Source organism: Pempheris klunzingeri, chromosome 19, assembly GCF_042242105.1.
Source record: "Pempheris klunzingeri isolate RE-2024b chromosome 19, fPemKlu1.hap1, whole genome shotgun sequence".
NCBI lineage: Eukaryota > Metazoa > Chordata > Actinopteri > Acropomatiformes > Pempheridae > Pempheris > Pempheris klunzingeri.
Genome location: NC_092030.1, coordinates 10,339,423 through 10,356,468, shown reverse-complemented (window position 1 = coordinate 10,356,468; position 17,046 = coordinate 10,339,423). Strand labels below are relative to the sequence as shown.

Genomic DNA, 17,046 nt, shown 5'->3' with positions numbered 1-17,046 from the left:
TCTACAGCAAAAATAAAGGAATTGGCCTCACTGTTCCAATACTTTTGGAGGGGAGTGTATGTGAACGCTGTTTATACATACTGTATGTATATGCTGCCTGGAAAAACATGTTAGGCCAGCATCTTTGTAAAATAAACGTTGCCAGTATACAAAGATGCACGCATACAATTGCAAATTGACTTAATAATTTAATCAAACACTGGTCACTATACTGAATTATACTATACTAAAATATATCTCGTATAAATTGTATATAACACAGAGTTGACTGTAGAAAATACCTTTATAGTAGGTTTAACCATAAACAACCTTCTAAGAAGTCTATCCGTTAATCTCTCACTCTATAGGGAGCTTTGCCCACACAAAGTGAGTGTGACTATAAGCGTCAGCCCAGAAATTTCCAGAGGTCATACTTTGCTTTTAATACTTACATACTTTTGAATGCAGGACTTTTACTTGTAATGGAGTATTTTCACAGTTTGCTATTAGTACATTTACTTATGTTACACCTGTGATCTGTCACCATGGCTGCTTGGGACATAAACATCTGAAATAGGCCTTAGCACAATTTTCAACATGATGACAACATGTTACTAACACTGTAACCATACCTTAGCAAACAATGTGTTGTTATCGTGCTGTCAACATGTTGACAGCGATAGAACACACTGACAACACGTTGACCACATGTTGACGTGTTGATAACATGCTGATAACATTTGATAACAGTTGTTGTCAACATGTTGAAAATCACGTGCATTTGAGCTGTTGGGCTTTCCATACAGTCAACTTACTTGTTAGCCCTGCCTTGGTCACGCAGCTCAGAGGGGCTGTGTGGCTGATCTAAACCTGTTAACATGGGGGTTGCAAAGAACGCAACAGGTTCTGTGAGACACATGTGCTGCTCGGGTAGGCAAGTAGCTGTGTTTGGAAGGGCATACTAAAGTACTGTTCATATGAGGTATGTAAGTGTTGAGTATGGAGGGTATTTCAGCTGCATAATAAATGGATTTTGTGTAGGCGAGAAATGCCCGGATGGAAAATAGATTAGCAAGAAATCACTTTACATGCTCTACTACCCCAAAATACAAAAATACTACCTTTTCTTCAGACTGTCCACTGGCGGGCTGCGAGACAGACGGTTCCAGCACCACATTATGGCTGCTGAGAGGCTTGTTGTATAAAGTAATTAAGAATTAAGAAGTAATGATGTGAGGATTATTTATGCATAAATCATTCACCCATCACAGTCTATACTGTTTGAGTAGGTAGTAGGTAGTATATCAGTATGCTACTCTGAACACAGCCAGTGTCTCTGGAGCTTAATACAGTGTTTGTGGACAAAGTACATTTGATATCATTCCCTTTTTATAGTGCTTTATCCATGTCAAGGAAGATAATTGAGCTGGAGAGGGTGTCCTAGGACCTGGGTGATGGAGTGGAGTCATAGATGACCTTTGCTCCATTAGGAGAGACAGTATTTCAGTCAGTAAGTCAATAAAGATCTGAAGTACTTTGATGTATCTAAATTGTTCAGTCTTGTACTTATTAATATTCTTAAAGATAAAGATAAAACTTTTTATTGATCCCTCAGTCGGGAAAGTTTGCTGTTACTGCAGCTCAAAGGACAGACAAATCACACAGTTAAAGAAAGAGAAAATTATATAACATAATATATACAGAAAAACCTTATATACACAAAATAAACATTATATACACAGTAATACAATAATTATAAGGAACAGGGTGGGATGGGATGGAAACATTATATGTTCTTGCATTTTATCTTTTTAGTTCGTTTAGTTTAGTTACACGGGTCATGTAGGCCTGTAAGTTCATGATAGCACATGAGTAAACATGCCCAACACTGTTAAAATAGAAGGTATAGACCTAAAAATCCCCATAAAAAGAAATGTTGTCTTGTACAGGCAACTGGAAAATGTGTGTATTTATGTTTCCTCGTCCAGGCTAAATGACAAAATGCACAGTGGAAATTCGTCTGGTTTTAATTTGGTTTGACAAATCAAAATGTATGCAGAATTTTCAAATGGACTCGCCGTTATAACGGATGAGGTGTTTGTTGTGATTCAACACACCACGGAGAAACTGTGATGTACGCGTCTACATGCGGCCCGTGAAGGCACCATACATGCACCTGCGTCTGAAGGACGCTGACTTACAGCCGCGATCTGATTGGCCTGCTGTTATTGGAGGCGGGAGCTATGTGTGGAGCCGACTGGGTGATTAGGCAATACACCTGGCTATCAAGATAAGTGCGCCTACCTGTCACTTCCTGCTGTCGGTATTTATTCATTTTCACTTCTGTTTTTCAAGTAGACCTAATTCGGCACGCCACTGCCTTGTTTGTATGATTTCGTCTAATGTATCCTGCACGGTTTGTGGACCCTGCGGACCAAACGTTACGACCTTGGCTTCATGTTCGGCTCAAAGGAGGAGTAACCCCCCTGGACACTGCTAGGAAAACACTTCACATTTAATCAACCACCGTGGTTGGACACGTTTTTAATATTACCGTCTTAATTAATACAGTAGCAGCAGGAGCGAGGGACTTGTCTGGTGGAAAGGTAGGCACCAAAGAGGCGCTAGCATGTTTCCTGTGCTTGCGGTGAGATGAGGTTGTGCAGTGAGAGACACAGCAGCAGCAGCAGCAGCAGCAGCAGGCCTGGCTGGGGAATTCTTATAGACTATATACGCCGTTTCATACGTAGCTGCTGTCGTGACGGGACACTGTCTGTGGACAGAGACACTCATTATGCATTATGGTCAGACTGTGATTCATGGACAAAGCTACTCCCTTTACGTTGTTTGTTCCGGCGGGCAGATGTGTGTCTGTGTGCGACACCTTAGGTGAATCTCAGCTATCGAGGTGTGTGTGTGTGTGTGTGTGTGTGTGTGTGTGTGTGTGTGTGTGTGTGTGTGTGGGGGGGGGGGGGGGGGGGGGGGGTGATTACAGTGATTTACACTATTATGCGTCTCCCTGAAAGATCAAATTAATAATGTGATCCACTGAAGTACAGAAGAGCTTTACACAATATTAACGCTCATTTCTCCATGTGTAGTCATGTATATCAACCCAGAGGAAAGCAGGAAATACCGCAGTACCATAAATGTTATCATACTTTGTATAAGAATGGTAGTTTAAGAAAGAATTGCAAATGTTATGGGAACTGTTGTATTATTACAAGTCATGCTGGCCCTGACACTAAATGATAGACATTATGGTCTTTGCCTCTTTGCTGAAACTAGTGGCTCTTGTCAGCATGATGGAATGGATTTAAATCAAACAACTAATAACAACAACATTTCAGAAAATAGAGAAGATTGTCAATCACAATGAAGTTTTTAAGATTTGCTTGTATGGTCATAATGATATGGAACTTGGATCAGGATGGTGTCTCCTCTCCGTTATCTGGCACATGTACTCCCATTTAGGGATCGTACAGTAAGTCATTAGAAACTCACACAGGCCTGATTCAGTGCAAACTGTTTTTCACATCTAAGTTTAGTAGTTATTTATTTTTGTTGTTTTTCAGGGATAAGCATGGTTACCACCCTGCGCATGCCCTCTGCTTTGTAGCTGTGTGTGCGCTCAGCAACGCTCAATGTGCATGTTATCACACACTTTCGTCCTTGTGGGAGTTTCCATTGCTCTCCATCTCTGCAGCTGGGATAGTGGACAAATGTATGGCAGCAAAGGGAGGATGCTTTTGAGGCTGACTATTGCAGGAAAAGCAACTGTTGACATTTTTGTTAAAACTTTGACAATGACTCCGTCTCACTGTTGTGCTGCATATGTCCTGTTGTTTCCTTCTACCTGCCTCCTTATACTTCTTGTCACTGAACATTTGTTTACAGTCTGGCTGTCGGTGGCTTTTTGAAGGTAATGGAAGAGGAAGTGATTTGTGGTTTGGGGTGCAACAGACCACTCAACCCATCTCCAAAGAGAGGTTGCATGCAGTGGGCTGGTCACGGATGACGATGTTTTCACAGGCATGCACTGGGTCCAAGAGACAGCTGTAATTACGTAACTCCAGATGTTTGAACATATGAGCATGACATTGCAAAGACCAGTGAACCAAATACTTGCTCACCACAAAGCAGTGGAAACAAACTCTTAATGCATCACTATATAACAGGTGATATATTATCACTTTTTTTATGTTGATTTTGGCAGGCAGGTAGAGTACAGTGGTTTCTAGAGCATGTTACTGCTGCTGCTGGAAACTGATAATTGATGAGAGCTTTGAACCAAAACAATGAGCTGCTCTAAAACTCTGTAGTGCTGATAGAAACTGTAGAATCTGTAATAATTCTCTGTAGGTTCGTTACTACAAACAAAATATTTCACACATACAAGTAGTCATGTGATGTATTGTAGCTATAAGAGTACTGAACGTTAGAGACGTCTTGGGTAGTGGTTGACCAAATAATCAGCTGATGTCAGCTTTTTCGCAAATGTATCAGAATCAGTGTATTACATAGTTTGTCAACCAGAGAACACTGACAAGATTATCAATACTAGTAAAATGTCCCCCTCAGTGAATGGGTATTTTAATGGATCAGCATCTGCAAAAACCAACCTCATCAAGTACCAGTCCTTTCTTTACTGTACTGTGTTTTGTCCACCACATCCTGCAAGTGCTGCAAAGCTGCTGTCTTTTACGACAGCTGACCTTCACCGTGCCAGCGTAAACAAGTCTGAATGTGAAAGATTTGGGCACACTGGTGTGATTGACTACGTTGAAATACACATTAATTCAGATGCAAATTAATCCGTTATTGAGTCTCATATATTTCTTCTGTTTATCTCATGAATGAAGAGTCCAAACATTCAGGCAGTAGCTTCTCAGTTCTGGCCAGTGCTGACTGTTGCTTTGACATGCGTTACGTTTCAATGACAAATGTTGCCTGTAGCAGGCCGTATGAGCTCTTGTTAATTCCATAGTTAGTTGTAAGGGTTGTGTGCTGTCTTTGGCCATGTCTGTGCTCGGTCACAGATTGTTTGTAGGGGAAGAAGCTCCGCTCTTTAACATCGCTGTACAATCACATTGGATGCAGTGTTGTTACATTTCCAATAACAGAGTGGAACATCTTCTCTCTAGTGACATCTTGTCAATTTCAGCAGTCACATTTGCACATTTAATCTTTCATTCATGTCAGATCTATCAATTAAGCAGATCAATTTGATAGTTTTGAATCAGGACTTTCAGTATTTGCTTGAAGTAGCTCATGAAGAATGAAGTGTCCCACATTTGGCAAGCGACTGTTAACTGTTTAATCAAAATTTAATGTCATCTGCTGCCACATATTTGTGGTCATTTTCTCTCTCTCTCTCAATTTGCATGTCTTTTCGGCAGTTTTTCTGCTTGGCAGCAGCACAATCAATTGGCTGACTGACACAACTGTCCCCAAGTATATCACACATGCATTTTGTGTATGTTCAACACATTAACAAACCAGGTTAAGCTGATGATGGGTGCCCCAGCTGAGATGTATATTTGCACATTTTAAGAGTGCATTAAAAGTATAGTAGTAAAAGTAAGCATTTACAGTTCCCCTTTGATTGATAGTAAAAAAAAAACATGAGGTTGTGCTTTGACCAGTTGTCACGTGGCCTCATGGTGCTATTTTAACTGCTGTTACAGCTTTGTGGTGTTGCCCCGTGTTATAACTTTGGTAGCAAGGGACATTCTGCCTGACACTGCTCAGCGTCTTCTTGTCATGGAGTGCAGGGCAGCCTATGTGCTCTAGAAGTCCATGGGGCCATGTATTTCTGTCCTTCTGGTTAGTTAGATCTCATAGCATTAATGTAAAATGTAAAAATACAGGTAATTTACGCAGCTGTGTTTTGTTTCCATCCTGTGTCGTCTCAGTGTGCACTGCAAGTTATACAAATCCATCACTCCATTTTCCAATGCCCATGAGTATTTCTGCTGTATGTAACACGTCTCAGCGATAAAGTGTGTGTGAATCATGGTACAGAATGCCAGTTAGCATGAGTAGGATTGCTTGCTGCCACAATTTTTTTTGTTGTTGTCATTGACACAGGGTGTCACTCAACCAGGTAGCCCCCATGCCCATGCAACCAAGTGCAACTTTTCAGCTAAGTTGTCTGCTGTGTGTCTGACTGGTTTGGCCTCAGTTATCAGGACCACAGATTCAAATCCCAGTCTTGGCAGATGATGTAGGGGCATGTAATTGTGATGCAGGCAGCATAATGTTCACCACGGCGTCTCCAGACTCTTTCACGTCTGTTACATGTGCTCAGTGTGAACCTGCTCTCATCTGTGAAGAGAACGGGGTGCCAAACTGCACGGTGCTGGGCTGTGAGCACAGGTCTCACTAGAGGACATCGGGCCCTCATGCCACCCTCATGAAGTCTGTTTCTAACAGTTTGGCCAGCACACCAGTAGCCCACTGGAGGTCATTTTGTAGGGTCTGCTATTGCTCCCCCTGTTCGTCCTCACACAAAGGAGTAGATACCGGTCCTGCTGCTGGGCCTTTCTACAGCCCATCCAGCTCTATAATGTAATGTCTCCTGGTTCCTCCTCCATGCTCTTGAGAATGTGCTGGGAGACACAGCAAGCCTTCTTGCAACGTCACATATGGATGTGCCATCCTGGAGGAGCTGAACTACTTGTGCAACCTGAATGGGCTGCAGGTACGGCCTCATGCTACTAGCTGTAATAAGGACACCAGCAAAACACAAAACTAGAGAAGAATCAGTAATAGTCTGTGGCCACCACCTGCAAAACTGTTCCCTTTTTGGGGGTAGTCTTGCTGTTGCCTCTCCAGAGCACCTGTTGTCACTTTCATTTGCACCAAAACACGTGAAACTGATTCACAGTCACTTATGCTTCCTAACTGTACACACTGATATTCCTGAAGTTTGATTGACTTGTTCCCTTAATTTTTCTGAGCAGTGTATGTGAGCTATGGAGAAGTGGTACACAAAACATACATTGTGCATTAATACAATTAATACAATTATGGGCTGTGATTGCAGCAATTATTTGATTAATGATAAATCATTTACATCCCTAACATGATTGCAAAGTTAACAATGAGTTGATCCTCACTGAATTTGCAAAGAATTTCATTCCAAGATGTCTATCAAACTTAGATGGTTGTATCCCACCACTAGTGTCCTCCCAAATGGGGCTAAACGTTTTTAACTAGGAGTTTCCTCTCTAAGAACTTTTCACAAAGCTGCTGAGAAATGCTTTTACTAAAGAACTTAGAGGAATCCTAAGCAAAAAGGGGAGGCAGGCTTGACTGTCAACTCTAGAGGACAGTAATTCTCACAAATGAACTTACTCACCGGACAGGTGGGTGGTGTGTGCCATTGAATTGGTATTCATGAATTTGGGAGGCTGTAGCTTGTGGCTATGGTAGAGCGGGCCATCAACTAATCAAAGGACTGACAGTTTGATTCTTGGCTCCTCCAGTCGGCATGTTAAACTTTCCTTGGCCAAAACTTTGAAACTCCTTCTGAAGGTGTTTGTTGGAATGATTAGCTCCTCCTGGTGAGCAGAGTGGCACCTTGCATAGCAGCCCCTTCCATCAGTGTATGAATGTGTGGGTGAATGTGAATATAAAAGTAACTGCTTTAAATGGCTGACAGAAAGTGTAGTCCATTTACCATTTCCATTTGATACACACAAGCACAAGAAATGCATTGAATTAGATGGATGAATGAGTAACTGGACAGGGTCGATTAGTTTTGTATTGGCATGTGGTATTTTTTCAACAAATGATTATACTTTGGCACTAATCTCTCCGAAACCAGTTTTATACACTACACAACTAATTTGAAATTCATCAAACAAATTGGGCTTCATTAATAATTCTGACAGACAAGCGATTTCTTTTTTACTGAGCTCTACAAACTGACTTTTCATGCAGTGATGCAGAGTTGTGCAAATCATATCTGGCGCTATTTGATTATTTTGACTTGTTGGTGATCAGATCACGTTATTTACCGTTGTATTTTTCTTAGAGATGTACCGATGCACTTTTCTTCAGTTAAAATCTGATTCCAATATCTGACTTCGGCTGATCTGCTGATACCGATACCAGCGTTCTCTTTTCATTGATTGCTGTTGTTGTTAATTGTTATTATTACTTTTGTTATTGGTATTATATGTAAGGTTACATAAGGCTGTGGTGAACCACACAGCTCTTATTAAAAGATGAAAAATGTACAAAAATGCATTCGATTTAAATGTACTTCAAAGCAATTTCTTTGAATTATAGGTCAAGTAGGCTGTAAGTTAAGTAGTATGGCAGAGAACTTGAAACGATGAGCTGGTGATTCTTCAGCTTGCCGGTGTACTAAAAGCTTCATAGCTGGCAGATATGGGCCACTTCTCCCATTATGTGCAGGATGTAGTAGTAAACAAACGTTTAAAGGTACAATATGTAAGAATTTGCCAGAATTTCAATTTAAAACATTCAAAAATGAACTAAAATATCAACAGAATGTGAAGAAACAGTACTGACAATATGTCAAAGAGGTCTATGTATTGCATTGCAGATTTATCATGCTAACAAATGAGCCCTGGCCAGTATTGTTTTGTAATACCACTTTGTACCTAAGGGGAGTCACTTTAGTGTTTTATGAGTAGCTTCCTCTCAGCCCTTGGTATTACAACAGCTTATGTTGCATGGAGGCTGTGGGAGGAGCAGGGGAATTCAAGTGAAACACACCAGCCTATGTGTACGTACATCCCAAGCCATCCAATAATGATGCACCAAATGCATAACAGCAGTGCATTGTGGGGGAGACATACCTCTGGAGTGACCACTGTTCACTGGCTTCCTCAGGCCTCCGAGGTTTGATCTCACAATGACGCCCTCAGGGGAATGAGGGCATGTTGAACGAGAGGAAAAAGAAGTAGTGCTGCTCCAGCAAAGTGCTAATGTGAGATCGATAGTACAAGGGCAACACATGTCGTACAACCTTCGCTACATTTTAATTTTAATCTGCTATTTCTTCAGTGTGGATTAAGAACAACAGACTTTTAAATGGTCACTACCAAAGCCATACAGATGAACCAAATGCCGCAGTGGACTGTGTCTCAGAAATACACTTGTAGGCATTGGAAATGGAACATGGGGTTTGGATTAAGAGCAGCTGACCTGCCAATTGCTGCCCACGGGATTTTAAAACCACCAACATGACTAAGCGGTGCAGCGGGAGGTGCGACCGTCCCAGAAAAGATGGAAGAGAGCTGGTGCTACAGTAGGATCTGAGCTGTTTTTGGCTGTGCTTTGGTCTTGAAAAGCATTTATTTACTGACACACTGTAACTTAAACTGTACATTTACTGCTAGACTGACAACTTACTGCTACTTTCTCTTGCTTTTTAGAGGTTTCTCCTAACTCAGTCAGGTAAAGCTGGGATAGGCAGAAATCTGGAAACGGCAAAAAAACAAAACAAACAAACAAACAAAAACAGCTCTATCCTGTCCGTCCTAAGCCACTTCCACCAGGCTCACAAGGACATATACATGCACTTCAACCATTCCAATCGATTGATTGTGATCGCAATGCTGCTACATAACGTAATATAAACATGAATTAGCAACAGCCACAAGCCTGTGGCTAATGTTACAGTCTTAACTGTTAGCAACATTCAACATAGCCACTGAACACCTGCTTTTTTCGTAAATCTATGCGCAACAACCCCGAGGGCAACACATTTAGATATTACTGGATAATGACTTTAGCAGCTTCATTGGTCTCTTCAACATTCTCTTCACAATCTCTTCAGCATTTAATGTCAGCCTCTTTTTCTATACTGTAATAGACAAATCCGCATTCGACATCACAGGTATCCGTCAGTGTTAGTGGCGTCTAAGCATTAACAGGGTTCACAACATATGCTATGTTAAATTGCAACTTTGCAAATGCTGTAAAGAGTTTATAGTACCATTTCAAAACTGAGTAATTGGTTTAATTATTTTATCAAGGGAATTTAGTAGGATAAAAATAATTTAGTAAGGGAAATTGAAACTTGTTTGTCTTGTCACCACAAAGTGAATCACTTTTTAACTGTTCACACAAAATGGGCAACTGGAATATAAACCCTGGGACTCTGGGACCTTGTTGTTGTTGTTTCTGATAGATTATTCATAAACGCAAATAATCAGTTGTAGTCATTGTAAGGCATTGAGATTTTTTTTCTGAATTGAAAAAGTAAAAGCATTAGTATTGAATTGGTGTTGTCCAATAGCCCAAATTAAGGTCTTTTGGCATGTGGAGAGAAAGTGGTATTGGTGCATGTGTACTCTGATGACGTGTATAAGAGGACAATGAGGCAGTCATCAGAAACATTAAATCTGCACATCAGTTTTCCAGATATTCCTCTTAGTGTGTACTGTTGTCTTCTTGGACTAAAGCAGGGGTGGGCAATTATGTTTTCCATGGGGCCACATGGGAAACAGAAAAAAGTGTGGAGGGCCGGGCCAAAAGGCTGAACTCAATTCTGCATAATATTAATTGTATTTCTTTATAAAAAGCAGTAAATAGCATTGTTTTTGACAAGCTGGTAAGAGTAGGCTATATGTTATAATTAAGCAATCAAAAAGTGAGGTTGACTTACAAAAAATGCTGTTGGAAAGAGGTTCTTAGCATTCTACAGACATCACAATATTGTCTTTGTGCTCCAAACATTAAGCAAGACACATCATATTGAAGTAACTGAACTGAACATCACTGAACTGTGATTTTGAGAAAAAGGCTTCCAAAGAAAGTGTCCCAGTTCACTGCTAGTTGGTGCCTTTACATGCCTACATTTGTAGTCTAACCACCTCATTTGGTGTTTTTAATTTTTTCTTGTTCAGTGAGAGAAATCTAGTCTCTGCTGGGCTTTAACGAGTGCATCGAAGTCAGGTTGAATGTCTGAGGTGGAGATGCGAAGCACAGCTGGCAGGTGATCGTCAGTGAGAGAGGATCTATAACTGGATTTTGTAAACTTCATCATTGAAAATGTTTGTTCACATGTGTAGGTAGAGCCAAAGAGAACCAAAATCTTCTGAGCATGTCTCCTCATGTTTGGAAAGTTCTCCTCCTTAAGAGAAGAGTAGAAATCCAGCAGAGATCCTGACTTAAAGTGCTCTGCCAGTACTGCATCAGACTGCAGGTCAATGAGTTCCAGCTGAACATCACTGGGTGTATTATCCACACTGCAGGTAAAGGGAGACGAAATCATGTGCATTTCATCCTCGATTGTTCTGAGATCTTCAAATCGCCTTGAAAGCTCACCATGCAATGCTCCTAACATGGATGAGTACCTGCGGAGGTGATCAGCTGATGGTGTGACTTCTTTCAGGGTTTGCATGTGAGTGAGAGTGTTGCTCTCCAGTTGGCTTGAAAGAAACTGCATCTTTCTCATGAAAGCCTTCATCAGGCTGTGCATTTCATGAACAAAAAGGCCCTTGCCTTGCAGTTTGGTGTTCAGTGCATTCATCAGTGCAGTCACATCAACAGCAAATGCAAAATCTGCCATCCAGTCCTCATCTGAGAGCTCTGGGATGTCTTTGCCTTTCTTTTCACAAAACTCTTGAATCTCTGCTTTCAGGTCCCAAACTCTTTTTAGCACTTTGCCCAGGCTGAGCCATCTGACAGCTGTGTGGTAGCCGATGTCACTTTGCTCAGTCTCATGCTCCTCCAAAAGTGTGACAAACTGTCTGTGATTCAATGCCGGTGCCCTGATGAAGTTCACTGTTTTAGCAACAACTTCAATAACATGGTTAATTTTTAGCACTGACTTGCACAACACATGTTGGTGTATAATACAATGCAAAAATACCAATTTCTGATCTGGGTCGATTTCTGTCACTTTATCTTGCATACGTTTCAAAAGTCCTTTTTCCCTGTAAGATTTGGACAACCGTCCGTTGTGACACCTGCCAGTTTGTCCCATTTCAGTCTCAGAGTGTCCATGCACGCATTTACTTCCGTAAACAGATCGCTCCCTGTCGTCGTCCCTTTCATCGGCCGCATGGCTACCAGCTCCTCCGTAATCTTGAAGTCCGTTATCCCCCGGACAATTATGAGTAGCTGGGCTGTGTCACAGCTCTCGTCCAAAGCCAAGGAGAAAAAGTCAAAACTTGCCACTTCACGTTGCAGCTGAAGCTCCAGATTCTCCGCAATGTCCTCGATCCTCCTCGTCACGGTTCGCCTGGACAGCGGAACTTGCTCAAATGCGCCTTTTTTTTCAGGGCATATTAGTGCTGCAGAGTCCACCAAGCACTCTTTGACAAACTCCCCCTCCGAGAATGGCTTACTGTTTTCAGCGATTTTGTGGGATATCACAAAGCTGGTCTTGGTTGCTGCATCCCTGGATGTGTGAATCTTGGTTTAAAAAAAAGCCTTGCTGCTTTTGCAGCTTAGCTAGCAAAGCTTCCGATGTTCGCGCCCTTTCAGCATCAGTCAAGTTTTTGTATTTCTCCACGTGTTTTGTCTCGTAATGCCGATTCAAATTGTAGTCCTTAAAGGCGGCGATCTGCTCCCCGCAAATTAAACACACGGCTTTACCGCCAACTTCAGTAAACAAATACTTAGCAGTCCAATTTTTGATGAAAAGCCTGCATTTGGCATCTACCTTTCTTTTTTTTAGCATGAGCGGACATTTTTGAGGGCTAAAGTCATTTTGTGACGGCGATCCAATCACGCGCACGTGATGCTACACGTATCGCCTCATTATGTACGTGCATAAAAAACAACTGCAAAATAAAAGCAATGCAGCTTTAGTCCATGCATGAGGTAAAATGAGAAAATACGTTTATTTTGTAATTTCCAATTATCCTTACACGGGCCGGTCAGGGTCAAGCAAAGGGCCGTAAGTGGCCTGGGGGCCGTACAATGCCCAGGTCTGGACTAAAGTGTTGGACAGGTGCCTGGATGGACTGCAAACATGTTCATCTTCAGGCCATGCTGCTAACAGGACAAGGGATAAAGATACACAGAAAGTTTTCCCATTTTGATGAACATTTATCTGAGGGTTAAAACCCAAAAGCTTAGAAAGATGATCTGCTTTCATTTCTATATTTCAGAATGAAACTAAGCAAAGTTACATGGACTCTAAAATGTGTTCTTGTTACTCTGCCAAAAAAAAAAAAAAAATTCATTGTTACCATGGCATCCTAACAAAAGTGTAAGGATCTACCCGAGGGAACAAGTGGGAAGCACCATCTGTTGTTCCCTTATCCATGTGTCAGGCGCCATTTGTCCACTTTCCTGAAAACTACAGTTTCTGCTCCAAGCACAGCAGCACATTTGTTGTGAGTCAGTCAGACGAGGAACTCCTTTACGCTTCTAAATGGGAGCAGCTGAGCCAACCACAGCACCCATAATGATTTGGAATCTGTTGTGTGATAGTATGCACAGAGAAGGCATCGGTATGCTAAAAGTACAATGTAACTGAAAGCTGTGTTTCATGGCATTTTTTTTTTTTGTAGATAGATCTGGAACATGAGTTAACACTTTAGCAACACTGCTAAAAACCTGATGACTAGTATGTCAAGTAGGTACTACCACTTACTACCAAGTTTCAAAACATGGAGCATCATATGATTCTCAGCGTTCTCATCAATCCTATTATACTTCAATGTATGTTCTGCTCGAACTAATAAATTACATCTGATATGGTTTTTCTGCAAAAGAAGTTCAGGCACCCTGTTTAAAATCCTTATAATGGCATCTCCATTGAATCCCCTAATCCCCTCCTGACTCTGCTCATCAAACACACAAACGACTGCTTGTTTTCTGTTTTGTTTTCTTTTAATAATGGCACATGGACATGTAACGTTATTACATGTAAGGTTAAGAACTTGATTTTCAGTCTCTGGAGTGAGTCTTTAAGACAATTTTATGAAAGGCTAAAAGTGAAATCACTATAGTATCTCACTTATGACCTAGGGAGTCAAATTATTACTTGGTACTGTTACTTTAGTAAGTCCTCTTTTTTTTTTTTTAAATCACAATTATGATTTTAAAATTCATGATTGTTACCAAATGTATCTTTGTTGTGATTTAAAATAAGACAGATTTTTGTTTGACAGTTAGCTCAACAGGAGTCTCATCATAGAGTTACTGCATAACTGTGTTTACAGTCTTTTATTCACTTTGTGATAGCAGTGATGGTGTGAAGGTCCACCATGTTTCATCACTGAATATGAGACCAGTGCAGCGGCTGTGTTAGTGTCGTTCCATTCACTGTTCTGGTGAGAAGGTATCTTTCATAATTCTTCAGTGTATTTGCTTTCTTTCTTTACTGGAATGAGCTCCCAGCAGAGATAGCAACTAGTAACAATTACGGCCAGCTCTCAAACTCTCTTTCATCCCACCCTCCCATCCCCTTCTCTCCAGGATGGCTCCTTAAAATTTGATTACCATGCTGCTACAGAGATAATATAGCCCTGACCCCTTTTTGCAGAGCTCTCAGGGACTCCACTAAAAAGGTGTTTGTTCTGTGCTTAATTATGGACAGTGTAAGCAGATGGCAGTACTATGTTAGTAATCTGAGAGTGTTGTATGATGCAAGACATTTTTTTCTTTGTGCTTTTTTGGCATTTTCCTTTTTCCAAGGTCTGTTTATGAACCTTTGAGTACAACTTGTACAACCTTTAACACAGGAACACACCACAAAGGACTTCTACCTCTGTAGCTAACTACCCACTTTGCATTAATGGGAAAAAGGGATAGCATAATTCTAAACAAGCTTTAGAAAAACAATGAATGAGCAGCTGTAGCTCAGGCAGAAGAGCAGATTGTCCGTTGTCAAAGAGGCACAGTTTTGCTCTACACATTACTAACATGTCTGCCAGATTAATGTTTAGTAAGAAATTACGGTGATCTTTTTAACATGGGCTATAGCAGTTAAACAGAGACAGCAGAATTTGTCCATTAAGGTACATCTTATTTTCTCCAAAACCTGACATTTCCTAATTCGGACCAAATGAAATAATTGGAAGGCTGAGCCTAATTTACCTACAAACCTGCCAACTTAGGGTACGCTCATTGCGCATGACTGCAGTCTTCACCACAGCTAAAGCTAGCAAGCTTTTTGCAATAGAATGGTATGGTAGCAGTAACATTACTCTACGGAGGAAAGCCTTTCTCCAACGTTGCAGACCATGCCTTCAATTGTACTATAAATTGAATGGAGGTTGGCCAACTTTTGGCCAAAATGCAATACTTGTGGTATCTAACATGATGAGGAGTTTGTGATACACTGACTTGTTGTTCATGCTCAGTACTGTTCTCAGGTCCCCATGGCTCCTGTATCATTCCATAGTGTTACAGCAGCAATAGATGATAAACTAGTGGACAGAGATATACACATAAAAAATTACGTACAATTTAAACGAGATGAAATATAAAAATTAGGACAATGTACATGGGGAATGTAAAACAAAAAAACCCCAAACATGTATACAACCATACACATTAATATGTATTACACACATCATTTAGTACGTTATGTAGCACTTAGTACACAAAAAAGTCCACAGAGCTGGGTTTTTTTTTCCTGCAACTCTTTAGCCAACATCCATAGTTTGCTTTAATTTGTTCCAGCTGTGAGCAGCTCCTCCATTTCCTTTGTACATTGCATTGCGGGACATTGTTTATCAACAGCAGACTCAAAAATTAATGATTTATTACTATCCATGGTGACTGTATTGAGTATACTGACATTTGTCAACAGTGTGAGTAGACTGAAAACCCGGTGAGAATAAATGACCCAGGTCACAATGTAGGTGTCCTGCTGTGGCTGTAAGATTAATATTAGTATATACTGCCATCTAATGGTCACATTTGGGTATTTTCCTAATAGTATATTAGTAATATCTGTCACCTGAGAAGTCTGACAGCCATGGCCTTGAATAGGTGGTGGAGAAGTGTGATTTCTAGGGGCCTAGGGGAGATCAGAAGGGTTTACATACAAGGAGTCATTAGTGATTTGCCATTTTTTATCAAAGGTTTTCCACAAGGCTGTCAGAATTGAGGAAATTACAGCAGATGTAGTAGTTTTAAGCAATTCTAGTGTCTGATGTTTGAACCAACAGAGGGCAAATCAGAAATGTTGATGTTCTAATTGAATCCAGGAGTTATGAGTGTGAATCTTTGTGATGTAATTCCATTAGTAGTGACAATGGCTATTGGTATATTATATTGTGTTCATATTCACTGAATGAACAACTCTAACTATTTTTTAGAACATTGGCATACAGTTAACCTGTATTAGTAAATCTGTAATTGTCTGCTTTTTATGTCTCTATATTATGTATTATGTCTGTATATTATGAGATAAAGTTCAGAGTTTTCTGACATTGTTAGTGGAATGACATGCCTTAATGAAGTCCGTTTGGTCATTGTAAATGAAATTTGGAGGTGTTGCTTCTAACCACGATACCAAGCGTTTAAGATGATTTTTATGTCTATATTGTCTAACAATATGTGGCAGTAATTGGGGGGGAAAGAGTCAGCAAGGTTTATTATTAAATGCAGATGTGTCCTTGTGTTTGGGATTGAGGATGGCTAAAATGAAACTTTTGTCTGTAATTGTAACCAGTCTTGTAGGACCATTTGACGGACTACATGTAAATTATAGTTTACATTTCATGGCCTCAAGAATGTTCATTTCAGCCTGTATGGTTAAAAAAGTCAGCCAGTAAAATGAACCCCTTTTTTCATTTTCAAACTCCATTTTCGGGCTGAAGACAGACTACTGACACTGACACAGGTAGCATCTCTGGAGAGGCTTTATCAGACTTGACACAGCTCCCTCTGGTGACACAAAGGCTTTTTACAACTTTTCCATATATGGAGTAGTACTTTGAGGTGTAAAATTGGTGGAGTTTCCCTTTTAAGTTGCCATGAACCCCCAATGGCATCACTGGTTCAGTTGGTGAATGTCATTTCCTTTCATCTGCCTACTGTCACCTTTCTAATAAAGGGTTACAATCCCTACAACATAACACATAGATGATAAAAAAAAAAAAAGGTGTTCATCAA

General features: G+C 40.6%; 2 protein-coding genes across 2 annotated transcripts in view; one reads left to right on the top strand and one right to left on the bottom strand.

Moving 5' to 3' along the window:
• Window positions 1–2,357: 2,357 nt before the first annotated feature.
• Window positions 2,358–17,046, top strand: part of LOC139218567 (ras-specific guanine nucleotide-releasing factor RalGPS1-like) — an 89,245-nt gene continuing 74,556 nt past the window's right edge. Inside the window, exon 1 of the mRNA XM_070850189.1 lies at window positions 2,358–2,585. The gene's annotated coding sequence lies outside the window, so the exon portion shown is untranslated. The remainder of the gene's footprint in view (window positions 2,586–17,046) is intronic.
• LOC139219231 (general transcription factor II-I repeat domain-containing protein 2B-like) lies at window positions 10,865–11,950 on the bottom strand. The gene has a single exon (XM_070851040.1). It carries the CDS (start codon window positions 11,948–11,950, stop codon window positions 10,865–10,867), a length of 1,086 nt encoding a protein of 361 aa, XP_070707141.1.

Excerpts from the sequence above, each read along its gene's own strand:
- LOC139219231 (XM_070851040.1), bottom strand. The coding sequence starts at position 11,950 with ATGGGACAAACTGGCAGGTGTCACAACGGACGGTTGTCCAAATCTTAC.